General features: G+C 45.0%; 1 protein-coding gene across 1 annotated transcript in view; it reads left to right on the forward strand.

Annotated features, from left to right (window-relative positions):
* LOC121536679 (formin-like protein 2) overlaps positions 1 to 15,173 on the forward strand; it is a 70,608-nt gene that overhangs the window by 39,840 nt on the left and 15,595 nt on the right. The window contains 7 exon segments of the mRNA XM_041844112.2: positions 1,832 to 1,908; positions 2,645 to 2,728; positions 3,556 to 3,705; positions 9,016 to 9,124; positions 9,480 to 9,556; positions 12,365 to 12,458; positions 14,907 to 14,981. Of these exon segments, the coding sequence (XP_041700046.2) occupies positions 1,832 to 1,908; positions 2,645 to 2,728; positions 3,556 to 3,705; positions 9,016 to 9,124; positions 9,480 to 9,556; positions 12,365 to 12,458; positions 14,907 to 14,981 (666 nt within the window).

Below are 15,173 nucleotides of genomic sequence, written 5' to 3' on the forward strand. Positions count from 1 at the left end.
AGAGGTTCATTCCAAAAAAGTCCCCAAGAATGTATCGGCCATTGATTTGTTTCCAGGACCCCTCCGGAGTGCGCACCGCTCTCCACTTTATCAGAGCTCCCCACTCTCTACCTCTTTTCCCTCTCACTCTCTCTTTGCTATCTCTCTTTTTCCCCCTGTTTTCTCTGCTCTCTCCTCTCTTTCTCCTTCCCTCTCTCTCTTCTTCTCTTCCTCCGCTCTCTTTCCCTGTTTTGTCTCTCTCCTCTCGTTCCCCCTGCTCTCTCTGGATCTGCACTGCAGCTGGTAGTACTTAGGGAGGAGTGGTGTGTGTGTGTACGTGACCGCTGTGTGTGTGGGTCAGGGAGTCTGCGCAGTACACCTCGCACTCGCTCCGCTTTCCATACAAACACACAAGGGGGCTCCTCCCTAATAAAAACACTGTTTCTCATCTCCACATGTGCCAAACACACACCACAGCTCAGTACTACAGGCCCAGAGAAACCCTGCCAATGGGAACGTCCCTGTCCTGATCTCTCTCTCTCTCTCTCTCTCTCTCTCTCTCTCTCTCTCTCTCTCTCTCTCTCTCTCTCTCTGTCTCTCTCTCTCTCTCTGTCTCTCTCTCTCTCTCTCTCTCTGTCTCTCTCTCTCTGTCTCTCTCTCTCTCTCTCTCTCTCTCTCTGTCTCTCTCTCTGTCTCTCTCTCTCTCTCTCTCTCTCTCTCTCTCTCTCTCTCTCTCTCTCTCTCTCTCTCTGTCTCTCTCTCTCTCTCTCTCTCTCTCTCTCTCTCTCTCTCTCTCTCTCTCTCTCTGTGTTTTTAACACCGGGCCCGGTTCTGTTTCTTTCCTCACTGATAGACAAAGGTTGTGTCCCAAATGGCCCCCTATTCCCTACATAGTGCACTACTTTTGACCAGAGCCCTCTGCACTATATAGGAAATAGGGTGCTATTTGGGACGTAGACAACCATAGACACATCATGGAAAGGGAAGGCTCCAGCCCAGCCAAAATGGGTCGATATGAATACCTCCTCCTCTGTCTCTGTCATTGGTGATGATGCAATGATTTCACTGTCTGCCATCAGGGAGGCTCTTCTCTTCCGCTGAACGAGTAGTGATCAACATTGGTTCTTCTGGGCGCTGATTATGAATGCTGATGGAGAGCCCTGTCACTCACGCTGCTGCTTTTTGTATTCCTCCGCTCAACTTTTCCGCAACAGGCTGCAAGGCTTTTGTTTGGATTCGTAGGTCTTTTTGTCTGAAGATGAAAGGAGAGAGAGAGAGAGAGAGAGAGACCCCTCTCCCCACAAACACTTGCATATTCACATGCAGGGCAGGTCATACACTTCAGTCCACCCAGCGTTTGTTCCTGGACATGTAACCACGGGAACAGCACACCAGACTAGAATGGATCTATGCTGTGTGTGTGTTTGTGTAAAGGCCCCGACAGCTCAAACACAAGCCAGATCCAATTTAATGAGTCGATTATGGCTTCATCCCAAATAGCACATTATTCCCTATATACTGTAGTGCGCTACATTTGACCAAAAGTAGTGCACTATATAGGGAATAGAGTGCCATTTGGGATGCTGATGAATATATCACTCCAGAATAAGGAACTGCCTCTACGCAAAGCAGACGTTGGAATAAATACGATAAAGTCAAGCATTCTTTAAGCAGGACTGTCCATTATGTTCACTTTCATGTTTCCTGGCCATCTGTTGAATGATAAACAACTGATAAAATGGTTGGTGAAATGCCCCACAAATCACTCAAAATTCAACAGCCATTTTCTATCGGTCTACTGAATACAGATCGGAGTGATGAAATGTTCATAATTCTCTTTCTTTACCCCCAGAAATTCCGACGGAGGGTGCAGGAGTCCACCCAGGTCCTGAGAGAACTGGAAATTTCATTGAGGACCAATCACATAGGGTGAGTAATAATGAAGATGAAGTATGTGAATGTGAAAAGTGAAAGTCCTGTGTAGGTCCCGTGTAGCTCAGTTGGTAGAGCATGGCGCTTGCAACGCCAGGGTTGTGGGTTCGATTCCCACAGGGGGCCAGTATGAAAAAAATGTATGCACTAACTGTAAGTCGCTCTGGATAAGAGTGTCTGCTAAATTACTAAAATGTAAAGTCAAGTGCCGGCGTCCCAAATGGCACCCTATGGGCCCTGGTCAAAAATAGTGCACTGTAAAGGGAATAGGGTGCCATTTGGGTCGCATCCCAGGTCAGCTGGGGTCCCAGGGGGTAATGAGGCTAGGGTGCATGCTGGAAGCTGGAGGCTGGATAAGGGATGATAAGGGTCAGCAGGAAGCAGTGGGGGTTGATGGGACTGGAGCAAGGTCGCTGGTGACACAGCACCACAGACAGACAGCACACTCTGTGACCTTGTGAGGACAGGAAGAAACAGCCCGTGTCCCAAATGGCACCCTTTTCCCAACATAGTGCACTACCCGAGCCCCCAGCCACAGACAGGAGACCAGCCAAAGTCCTCTCTCTCTTATGTTTCAACCCCTTACCCCTTGTTGTGTAGGCCTATCTCAATGACAAAGGAATCCCAGACAATTCACAACTCTGTGTGTTGTATGTGTACCACGTGCTGTACACTGTCTGTGTGGGCCTAATATTGTTATTGGACTAACGCTGTGTGTTATTTCTCATTCTAGGTGGGTGAGAGAATTCCTAAACGAAGAAAACAAAGGCCTGGATGTACTGGTGGAATATCTTTCTTTTGCACAGTACGCTGTCACGTAAGTCACTCTGGCTCGTTTCCCTGTATAGATGCCCTCGTATAGCGAAGGCCAGACAATGAGCACAACTTTTTTGCCTAATCAGTGATGCATCTCCTCGACACTGCAGCCTGCTTCGTTCTCAGAAACACTGAGTCACTAGTCGAATGTGGCGACCGACTGGCTCCCGAGACGCTGATTGCATCCCAAATGGCACCCTATTCCCTATATAGTATGCACATTTTGACCAGAGCCCTATGGGCCCTGGTCAAAAGTAGTGCACTACATAGGAAATAGGGTGCCATTTGCCACGCATACATTCGCTCTGTGTGGCATATAGATTCTATTCATAGTTGGCGTGATTACTCGGTCACAAGGTTTCCATTCAGAGCCAATGGCATTTTTAACGTGGCAGTTACATTTTTGATTTACTTTCTGACCTTATGTTATTGGTCTGTCCAACGCATTTCTAATGGTTACCCCATCAGTGAGTGCTTACCTTGATTACCCAGGTACGAGTTAGTCCCCTGCCTTTCCATTAGAAAATAGCCACAGGTATTTTTTCCCTCCTGAAATTTGAAATAAGAGACGCCTCTATATGACTTTTATACAGTTCCCCTTTTCCTTCCAGACTTTAATACTGTATTAAACAGATTAAGGCTGTATCTTAAATGGCACCCTATCCCCTATGTGGTGCACTACTTTTGACCAGAGCCCTATGGGTAAAGTATTGCACGATAAAGAGAATACGGTGCTATTTGGGACATTGTTGGACTGTGGTCAGAGAGTACAGAAATGTACTAGGTTATTTAAGCCCCCTGTCCTGTCCTGGATGTTCCCCTCTCCAGGTTTGATGGCGACAGCGTGGAGAACAACCCGGAGAACTCGGTGGACAAGCCCTGGAGCAGATCAATAGAGGACCTCCATAGGGGGAGTAACCTCCCGTCCCCCGTCAGTGGGAACAGCATTTCCCGCGCCGGGCGACACTCCACGCTACGGTAAACAACACACACATCACCTCAACACCAGACATTACAGGCTAGAGGCTACTATAAGGTCACACTACAATGATAACCAGGTCCTAATTCTGTATTTAAAACTCTATATGTTTGTTGTATAAGAAATGGTTTGAAATGTAATAATTGTGTTTCACTTAGTCTGGACTGTCATAGTTCCCTAGTTTGCTATTATAGGTTCATGCATGTGTTTGCATGTGATGTCTGAAAAGGCCCTTTGTTGTGGTCATGAGGCCATTAAGTCTTTAAATGGCTTAAGACATGTTTCAGTGTGGCACGGAATGGCAGGATAAAGGATGGGGGGGTGTTTTCCAGAGCTGTGTCTCAAATGGCATCTTATTCCCAATATAGTGCACTACTTTTAATGAGCCACGGTCAAAAGTAGTACACTACATAGGGAATAGGGTGCAATTTGGGACCAGGACTTTTATTGGGTCGTCTGACTCATAATGACCCCCTGGCTGGCTGTTATGGAATATGATATTTCTGCCGCATGTCTCTGACAATGGGGTTTTCGTGGCTTCTGAACAAGCTGGAAATCCTCTTTTCTAACACTATCTTTTCCATAGGGATTTTACAAATATTACATGCTATGTCATGAATATGATACGAATTCTACATATTTTTGAATAATTGGGTGAACATTAAACATTGAACATTGGAATTCTCCCTGTTTCCTTTAAACCAGGGTCATTTAATTTGGATTATAGGCGGCAAACATAGTTAATGCATACTAGGACTCAAATCTCATCCAATTATGCATATTTCTGACTCTGTTAATCCCCGCTGTCGTTTCAATGATGTCCCAGTGTGTTATTCCCATTGACTTCACACATAGACGGCTAATTCTTTTTTTCTGACTGTCAGTAACTCACGGGTCTTACAAGAAACGTTACACAAAGAGAACCATTGACACCCTGTAGCACATGTCATATATATCCCAACGTTATCCTAACTCTCATATAGTGGATTAATTAAGATACATTCGTTTTCAATTAATCTGAACTCACTACACATAGGCTTCTTCTCTCAGTATACATACAGGCCAGTTTGTGTGTCCCAAATGGCACCCTATTCCCTATATACTGTAGCCTAGTGCACACCTTTGACCAGAGCTCTATGGGCAGTGTTCAAAAGTAGCCTACTTTATAGGGAATAGCGTGCTAGCACCTATGTACAAGGGCCTGTGGGGTTAGTGTTAGTACTTCTGTCAAGCAATTGTGCTATCAGATGAAAGATACTATAGGAGACTAAGGCAACGGTGCGTCCCAAATGGCACCCTATTCCCTATATAGTGCACTACTTTTGACCAGTGGCACCCTATTCCCTATATAGTGCACTGGTTTTGAAAAGTAGTGCAATATAGGGAATAGGGTGCCATTTGGGACCCATACAATGCCTTCAGGAAGTATTCATACCCCTTGACTTATTCCACATTTTGTGTTACAGCCTGAATTCATAATACCCCATAATGACAAAGTGAAAACATGGTTTTAGAAATGTTTGCAAATGTATTGAAAATGAAATACAGAAATATCACATTTACATAAGTATTCACACCCGAGTCAATACATGGTAGAATTTACTTTGGCACGACTACAGCTGTAAGTCTTTCTGGGTATGTCTCTAAGAGCTTTGCACACCTGGATTGTACAATATGTACACATTATTCTTTAAAAAATTATTCAAGCTCTGTCAAGTTGGTTGTTGATCATTGCTAGACAGGTATTTTCAAGTCTTGCCATAGATTTTCAAACTTAGCTCTATTCTGTTTCTTTGTATCCTAAAAAACTCCCTAGTCCTTGCCGATGACAAGCATACCCATAACATGATGCAGCCACCACCATGCTTGAAAATATGAAGAGTGGTACTAGGTGGATGTGTTGTGTTGGATTTTTTTATTCTGTACAGGCTTCCTTCTTTTAACTCTGTCGTTTAGGTTAGTATTGTGGAGTAACTACAATGTTGTTGATCCATCCTCAGTTTTCTCCTATCACAGCCATTCAACTCTATAATTGTTTTAAAGTGATCATTGACCTCAAGGTGAAATCCCTGAGGTTTCCTTCCTCTCTGGTAACTGAGTTAGGAAGGACGCCTGTATATTTGTAGTGACTAGGTGTATTGATACACAATCCAAAGTGTAATTAATAACTTCACCATGCTCAAAGGGTTTTCAATGTCTGCTTTTTTTTTCTTTCTACCTATCTACCAATAGGTGCCCTTCTTTGCGAGGCATTGGAAAACCTCCCATGTCTTTGTGGTTGAATCTGTGTTTGAAATTCACTGCTTGACTGAGGGACTGACCTTACAGATAATTGTATGTGGGGGGTACAGAAATTAGGTAGTCGTTCAAAGATCATCTTAAAAGTCCATGCAACTTATTATGTGACTTGTTAAGCACATTTTTACTCCTGAACGTATTTAGGCTTGCCATAACGAAGGGGTTAAATACTTATTACACTCAAAACATTTCAGCTTTTCATTTGTTATTAATTTGTACAAATGTCAAAAAACATAATTCCATGTTGACATTATGGGGTATTGTGTGTAGGCCAGTGACACAAAATCTAAATGTAATCAATTTTAAATTCATGCTGTAACACAACAAAATGTGGAAAAAAATCAAGGGGTATGAATACTTTCTGAAGGCACTGTATGTGAATGGCAGCTGTATGAACATCATAAGGTGACACTGAGAACTGATGTTGACTGGTGTTCTGTCCTTCCTCCTCTAGCCGCCTGCTCTGTGCTCCAGTCTTCAGCAGCAGCAGGCAGGTCTACTCAGTACACAGTGTCGCTCACGGTGCTGTCTGTTAGCTCTAGCAATCAGCTTCCATTGCCAAGCTGTGGCCCAGTGTGTAGAGGGGTTGAAGGGGAGTTGCTACTACCTCTATTGTGGTCTTCCTGTAGACATTTCTGTTCCCATTTAGAGCAAATGGCTGTTTGTTCCGGCATTGTTTCTGCTTTTGTATGTCTCCTTGAGCAGGCTATATGATGCGGGTAGTTGTGCAAGTAGTAGCTGGCTACAACCAAACCATTCTGTACTTTGGATGTGTAAACTAAAATGATGTTATCTGTACTATTATTCCTTAGTTACCTCCTAACACAGACTGACAAGTCAAGGTAATTAACATTAGCGTTATTAGTATTTATTCATATTTCCAACATACAGAACCTTTACCGTGTCACAATTTTATCCCTCCCAAGTCAATCATTGTTGTCACTTTTCTGATGTCATATTGAATTATATGTATTTTTCTTAAAACCTCACGGCAAACTCGAAGGACACCGAGCTCTTTGAAATGCCCAAAGTATTCGCAAGGACGATGGTATGTCTTCTGTTTCCCCCCAGGGTTTCCTAGAAATATTAGCCTACTGTAGTTTATAGTTGTGTTTGTCAAAGTATTGTTGTACTGTAGTGAGATGTGATGTCCACTATATGTGTATCCCAAATGGCACCCTATTCCCTATGTAGTGCACTACTTCTGACCAGAGCCCTATGTAAAGTATTGCACTAAATCGGATATAAGGTGCCATTTGGAACTCAGCCTTAGACTATGCTTTATTAGCTTTAGTGTTGAAATAACGTCCATGAAAACATAGTTGGAAGGCCTTTGAGGATCTTTTATGGGTTCTAAGTCGGTACCAAACAAGGCCTGTCAAAGCAAGCCCACCGTGCTTACATTGCATCAGGGTGAATGACTGTCTCTTTTTACTCATAGTCCTGTCATCACACATCATTCTGTCTGTGTGGTTAAGAAACATAGCATACGTCCCAAATGGCACCCTATTCCCTATGTAGTCTCTTTCCCTCAAATCCCTCATTCTACCAATCGTTTCCGCTGCCTGGTTGCAGGCAGGCTGAGTGCTGGAAATATTTTTCTGTAATTATTTTTCTGTAAAATCGTAGTTCTTGAAGAACACCGCCGCCCGTCGCTGGCTGCGTGTGAGGCGATGTTCCAATTCTGTCACCATCTTGTGAAGCAGCGAGTGCATTTATGTGAGGAAACTTGTTTTGCACTACGTAGGCTCATGCACCTAAATAGAACAAAGAGCACACACACACACACACACACACACACACACACACACACACACACACACACACACACAAAGACACACAAAGTCACTCATACACACACCCCACACACTGTTTTGCTATTTTACCTTCACTACACGCAAACGTCATAACTGGTTGCTTGCTGCTGAATAGCTCTCATTCATGGAACCAGTGAGAAACATCAGACCATGAAGACCAACCATCTACTGTGGTTTAGTAGATTGTTTAGAAGACCAACTACAGCCAGTATGTTGATCTGTCCCTATTTACCCTCATCACAAATCCTTATCAAAGCTTAGTCACACTGTCTCAGCCTCTCACACACACACACACACACACACACACACACACACACACACACACACACACACACACACACACACACACACACACACACACACACACACACACACACACACAGACACACAGACACACACACACACACACACACACACACACACACACACACACACACACACACACACACACACACACTCACACACACACACACACACACACACACACACACACACACACACACACACACACACACACACACACACACACACACACACACCACACTGAAGACAGAGTCAGAGTCAGAGCTTTAAGGCTTCAGTGCTGTCATGAATCAGTGTGTGTGTGCATGTGTAGCCTGAAGGTACCTTTTCCAGAACCATGGCTGGTGGGGAAAGCCTTATGACATGCAGGGCTGAAAATAACCAGTCTTATGTCCCTGGCTGGATTGAGCTGTGCTGGACTGTGTTCAGTAGCACATGCTCATGCACGCACACACACCCACACCAGTGATGTGCTACTCAAGCGCTCTCCTTTCATTGTGAGAAAGGGGTCAGGAGAAAGGCCCTCTTTCGCTAACGTTTTGTCTCCACAAAGCTGGCCTGATCACCTCCATGCATGCAAATGACTTGCTGCCATTGTACTAGTTGTAAGTGATATTTTTGTGCAGGATAGTTAAATTAAAACAATCACACGGTCTCCCCTCTGGCCTCTGAGTAAGGCAGTGGATTACACAGCTCTTTGTGTGTCCATGGAACGTGCCATGGAGTTGAATGTCTGCTTTGAAAAACGACGGGGTGCAGGAATGGTATGTGGGCTGCTCCAGTTCACAGATGACATCTGTTTTCTTGTTTACCAAGCCATGTGTCTCTTTGTTCGTATGGATTCGGAGACGCCTTCTGCTGTGAAAACACTCCTATGTCCATATGTTTCAGTTGCAACGCGTTGCCGAGCCGGAGAACCCTGAAGAACTCCCGGCTGGTCTGTAAGAAGGACGACGTTCACGTCTGCATCATGTGCCTGCGAGCCATCATGAACTACCAGGTGAGAGTCTCTCCAGTCCCCATGCTAACCCAATACGTGGCGTGCGTCCCAAATGGCACCCTATTCCCTAGATCTGGTCAAAAAGTATTGCACTATGTAGGGAACAGGGTGCCATTTGGGACGTAGATGGAGGGTTGAAGCACACGCACACACACACACACGCAGACACACACCCTCATCCATCATCGGCCAAATTCAATTTGTCGTCAACCGTGTTTTCCGCAACACATCATTTCTCAAGTTTCCCTTTATTATGTTAAAGGAGTCACTCCCTGTTTATTAAAGAGATCTCTCCCCTTTTCTCTCCTTTCCTCCCTCCATCCCTCTCTTGCTCCATCTATTTTTGATGACCCAGTACGGCTTCAACATGGTGATGTCCCACCCGCATGCTGTGAATGAAATTGCACTAAGTCTCAACAATAAGAATCCCAGGTAAGATGGAAGCGTTGTGTTGAACAGCTCCTCTAGTTCTTAGTGATATGGGGCCAAGATTCATAAAGTGTCTCAAAGTACTAGTGCTGATCTAGGATCAGGTCCCCTCTGTCTATATTATCACATTCATTATGATCTAAAAGGCTAAACTGATTGTAGATCAGCACTCCTGACTCTTAATGAATACAAGCCCTTCCCTACCCTTATTGCTGCACCAGCTCTGCACCTGCTCTTTCAACGTCCAAATGGTGTGTGAAGCCAGCATCCAGCACTAACTCATTTATCCAGCCAGCCAGCCAGACAGCCAGCTCAGGGCACCGCTGGCACACTGCTAAACACTGGCAGCTGCACAGAACACCAGGCAACAGGAGGGGCGTTTTATTCAGGCCCCTGGGTGTTGTTTATTGAAGTGTGTGTGTCTTTGTGTCTGCGTGCGTGAGAACAGAAACCTGTGTGAGTGCATGTGTGTGTTTGTGCTGGGTTTAAGGGGCTTGTGAGCTGTCTCAAATCATCGGTCACATAACATCTCTACTGTAGTCTGTGACCCAGGCAGAGAATTCCTCTAGGATTAGAATAGAAAATAATATAATATTTTTACTTTTAATGAATGAGCTAATGGTACAGGGTACCACCCTACCACTGCATCACCCGAAGGGATTATGGCTGAAGGATTCACTCGGTAATATACATTTCATTGAATCCCTTGGATTAGATCAACAGACCTGCTTATCATATAATACATGTTCTGATATTAGATAGACATTTTAGATCCAGCCATGTGATCTGATAAAACACATAATGTAACCTTGGATAAACCTTGGTAGTGCGTACAGCCCAGTACATCACTGGGGCCAAGCTTCCTGCCACCCAGGACCTATATACTAGGCGGTGTCAGAGGAAGGCCCAAAATACACTGCTAAAAAAAATAAAGGGAACAGTTAAAAAACACAATGTAACTCCAAGTCAATCACACTTCTGTGAAATCAAACTGTCCACTTAGGAAGCAACACTGATTGACAATAAATTTCACATGCTGTTGTGCAAATGGAATAGACAACAGGTGGAAATTATAGGCAATTAGCAAGACACCCCCAATAAAGGACTGGTTTTGCAGGTGGTGACCACAGACCACTTCTCAGTTCCTATGCTTCCTGGCTGATGTTTTGGTCACTTTTGAATGCTGGCGGTGCTTTCACTCTAGTGGTAGCATGAGACGGAGTCTACAACCCACACAAGTGGCTCAGGTAGTGCAGCTCATCTAGGATGGCACATCAATGCGAGCTGTGGCAAGAAGGTTTGCTGTGTCTGTCAGCGTAGTGTCCAGAGCATGGAGGCACTACCAGGAGACAGGCCAGTACATCAGGAGACGTGGAGGAGGCCGTAGGAGGGCAACAACCCAGCAGCAGGACTGCTACCTCCGCCTTTGTGCAAGGAGGAGCAGGAGGAGCACTGCCAGAGCCCTGCAAAATGACCTCCAGCAGGCCACAAATGTGCATGTGTCTGCTCAAACGGTCAGAAACAGACTCCATGAGGGTGGTATGAGGGCCCGACGTCCACAGGTGGGGGTTGTGCTTACAGCCCAACACCGTGCAGGACGTTTGGCATTTGCCAGAGAACACCAAGATTGGCAAATTCGCCACTGGCGCCATGTGCTCTTCACAGATGAAAGCAGGTTCACACTGAGCACATGTGACAGACGTGACAGAGTCTGGAGACGCCGTGGAGAACGTTCTGCTGCCTGCAACATCCTCCAGCATGACCAGTTTGGCGGTGGGTCAGTCATGGTGTGGGGTGGCATTTCTTTGGGGGGCCGCACAGCCCTCCATGTGCTCGCCAGAGGTAACCTGACTGCCATTAGGTACCGAGATGAGATCCTCAGACCCCTTGTGAGACCATATGCTGGTGCGGTTGGCCCTGGGTTCCTCCTAATGCAAGACAATGCTAGACCTCATGTGGCTGGAGTGTGTCAGCAGTTCCTGCAAGAGGAAGGCATTGATGCTATGGATTGGCCCGCCCGTTCCCCAGACCTGAATCCAATTGGGCACATCTGGGACATCATGTCTCGCTCCATCCACCAACGCCACGTTGCACCACAGACTGTCCAAGAGATGGCGGATGCTTTAGTCCAGGTCTGGGAGGAGATCCCTCAGGAGACCATCCACCACCTCATCAGGAGCATGCCCAGGCGTTGTAGGGAGGTCATACAGGCACGTGGAGGCCACACACACTACTGAGCCTCATTTTGACTTGTTTTAAGGACATTACATCAAAGTTGGATCAGCCTGTAGTGTGGTTTTCCACTTTAAATTTGAGGGTGATTCCAAATACAGACCTCCATGGGTTGATAAATTTGATTTCCATTGATAATTTTTGTGTGATTTTGTTGTCAGCACATTCAACTATGTAAAGAAAAAAGTATTTAATAAGATTATTTCATTCATTCAGATCTAGGATGTGTTATTTTTAGTGTCCCCTTTATTTTTTTGAGCAGTGTATTTTCTTACCTCTATTTTCTTAAAACTACATTGTTGGTTAAGGGCATTTCACGGTGAGGTCTACACCTGTTGTAATCGGCGCATGTGACAAATAGAACTTGATTTGATTTGATGGCATCCTATTCCCTTCATAGTGCCCTACTATTGACCAGGGTCCATGGAGCTCTGGTCCAAAGTAGTGCACTAGAAAGGGTATAGGGTGCCATTTGGGATGCAACCATTACGTAACCTTGTGGTAGAAATGATGGGTTGGTATGGGCAGTGGCACCACGCTATGTTAACCGTTCATTCGTTTCTTTTTCTCCTTTCCCAGAACCAAAGCTCTGGTGTTGGAGCTGCTGGCTGCTATGTGTCTGGTGAGGGGAGGACACGAAATCATCCTCTCTGCGTTCGACAACTTCAAGGAGGTGTGGTATGGGGGATGCGCGGAGCAAGACGATAATGCTATGCTATTGTGACAGTGTCATTTCACGTAGTTCACGTAGCGAGTCATGTAGTAGGAGGATATTATCGAAGAATGCAGTGCAGCGCTGGCTGTATCAAAGGCTTTAACATGTTGCGCCGCATCTCTCAGCCGGAAAGGCAGTTCACTGACCTCTCAGGCCCACAGAGAAAGCAGTTATGTGTTTGTTAGTGATTTGACAGGCCCTTCACATATATATCATAACAAATGTGAGACCTATTTAGTACAGCTTGATCAGGGGCTGTTTGTATTAAGTGTCTCAGAGTAAGAGTGCTGTTCCAGGACCAGGTCTCCCTGTCCATGTAATCTTCAGTTCATTACGATCTAAAAGGGAGAACTGATCCTAGATCAACACTCATACCCTGTGTTGTATGCAGTTGAGTGTGTAGAGTAGGAGTAAGGTGGAGTCTGGGGTGGCTTGGCATCTCTACAGCAGTCCCAGTTGTAGGCTGGCTCGGGGAAATTGGGCCGACTTCAGTTAATGCAATATTTACACCCAGAATGAAATATTGAGCATTACTTTCTATTGCATTTCACTGTTATTAGAGGTGGAATAGCAACTTCTAGCGCTCAGAGCTGCTCCCGCAGAAGGTAGAGACATAGCCATGTGTGCCACAGCACTATTAAAGTCAATGGATAGCGATTGACCCTTTGCAATATATGTGGTTAGATTATTTTATTGGTCACATTGGACAATCGTTATTGGTTGGCAGTGTCATATAAATTGTAATATAAAAACAATGCTTTCTTTTTCAGCTTTTTGTGTTTTATGCAAAGAACTGATACAATCCGAGTGTTATGTTGGCTTGCTTGAGTTGAGATCGAGCTCTCCCTCATTGAGGAGGCTTGTTGTGAGGGGTTCTTGACTCCCCGCTCCGTGGGCTAGAAAGGGTTGTTTGAGTGGGGGGCAGGGTGCAGGCTGGGGCACAGAGCATTGTGTGTGAGGGCTGCTCTTATGCACTCCACTCCCCTCTCTTCCCTCTCTCCTCCTCATCTCCTTGGCTCTTTATCTCTCCTCTGACTTTCTCCTCTTCCCTGCTTCTGAGCACTGTCTCTTTCTGTCTCTCTCTCTCTCTCTGTCTCTCTGTCTCTCTCTGTCTCTCTCTATCTCCCTCTCACCCGTCTCTCTCTGTCTCTCTCTCTCTGTCTCTCTCTCTCTCTGTCTCGCTCTCTCTCTCTCTCTCTGTCTCTATCTCCCTCTCACCCCTCTCTCTCTGTCTCTCTCTCTCTCTCTCTGTCTCTCTCTCTCTCTGTCTCTCTCTCTCTCTCTCTCTCTCTCTCTCTCTCTCTCTCTCTCTCTCTCTGTCTCTATCTCCCTCTCACCCCCCCCTCTCTCTCTCTCTCTCTCTCTCTCTCTCTCTCTCTCTCTCTCTCAATTAAATTTCAATTTCAATTTAAGGGCTTTATTGGCATGGGAAACGTATGTTAACATTGCCAAAGCAAGTGAAGTAGATAGTAAACAAAAGTGAAATAAACAATAAATATTAACAGTAAACATTACACTCAGAAGTTCCAAAAGAATAAAGACATTTCAAATGTCATATTATGTATATATACAGTGTTGTAACAATGTGCAAATAGTTAAAGTACAAATGGGAAAATAAATAAACATAAATATAGGTTGTATTTACAATGGTGTTTGTTCTTCACTGGTTGCCCTTTTCTTGAGGCAACAGGTCACAAATCTTGCAGCTGTGATGGCACACTGTGGTTTTTCACCCAGTAGATAAGGGAGTTTATCAAAATTGGGTTTGTTTTCGAATTCTTTGTGGATCGCTGTAATCTGAGGGAAATATGTGTCTCTAATATGGTCATACATTTGGCAGAAGGTTAGGAAGAGCAGCTCAGTTTCTCTGTCTCTCTGTCTCTCTGTCTCTCTCTCTCTCTCTCTCTGTCTCTCTCTCCCTCTCTGTCTCTATCTCTCTTTCTCTCTCTCTTCTCTCCTCCCATCCTCTCTCTCTTTCTCTCGCTCTCACCCCTCTCTCTCTCTCCCCCTCCCTCTCTCTCTCTCTCTCTCTTTTTCTCTCTCTCTTCTCTCTCCCCCCCTCTCTCTCTCAGAGATGTAGATATGGTAATCACAGTGGGAGAAAATAGGTCATGTGTGTTTAAAAAGCCAGCCCTATGCCAGGGGAGGTTTCACCATGTCGGGGCTCCGCTTCATATTTTAGCAGGGAGGTAGCAAGAGTGATGGGAGGGAGTGAGAAGTCAGTACATGGGTAGGTTTTGCATAAGGCAGAGAATATGACGGAAACATTTCATTTCTCAACCTGAGGTAATACAGTATGCTCCATTGCAAAGAGTGAGGCTGCTTCCCAAATGTCACCCTATTTCGTATGTAGTGTACTACTTTTGACCAGGGCCCATAAAAAAGGAATGATTATTTTTCTTGCAGGTGTGTGCTGAGACACAGAGGTTCGAGAGGCTGATGGAACACTTCAAGGACATGGACAACAACATAGACTTTATGGTACACAACATTTCCACTGGACTAGCCATCGATTGTTAGGCTACATCATATCCTGAAATCACAGACCCTGTCGCTTGACATGTAATTAATTATATCATTAGCCAACCACACGCAAGGAATCCTCGCCAACTCAGTTTATTTTGTGACAGAATTCCTACTAATACGTTTGAATAGAAATAGATGAGGCGGCAA

The sequence above is a fragment of the Coregonus clupeaformis genome, chromosome 23 (assembly GCF_020615455.1).
Source record: "Coregonus clupeaformis isolate EN_2021a chromosome 23, ASM2061545v1, whole genome shotgun sequence".
Lineage (NCBI taxonomy): Eukaryota > Metazoa > Chordata > Actinopteri > Salmoniformes > Salmonidae > Coregonus > Coregonus clupeaformis.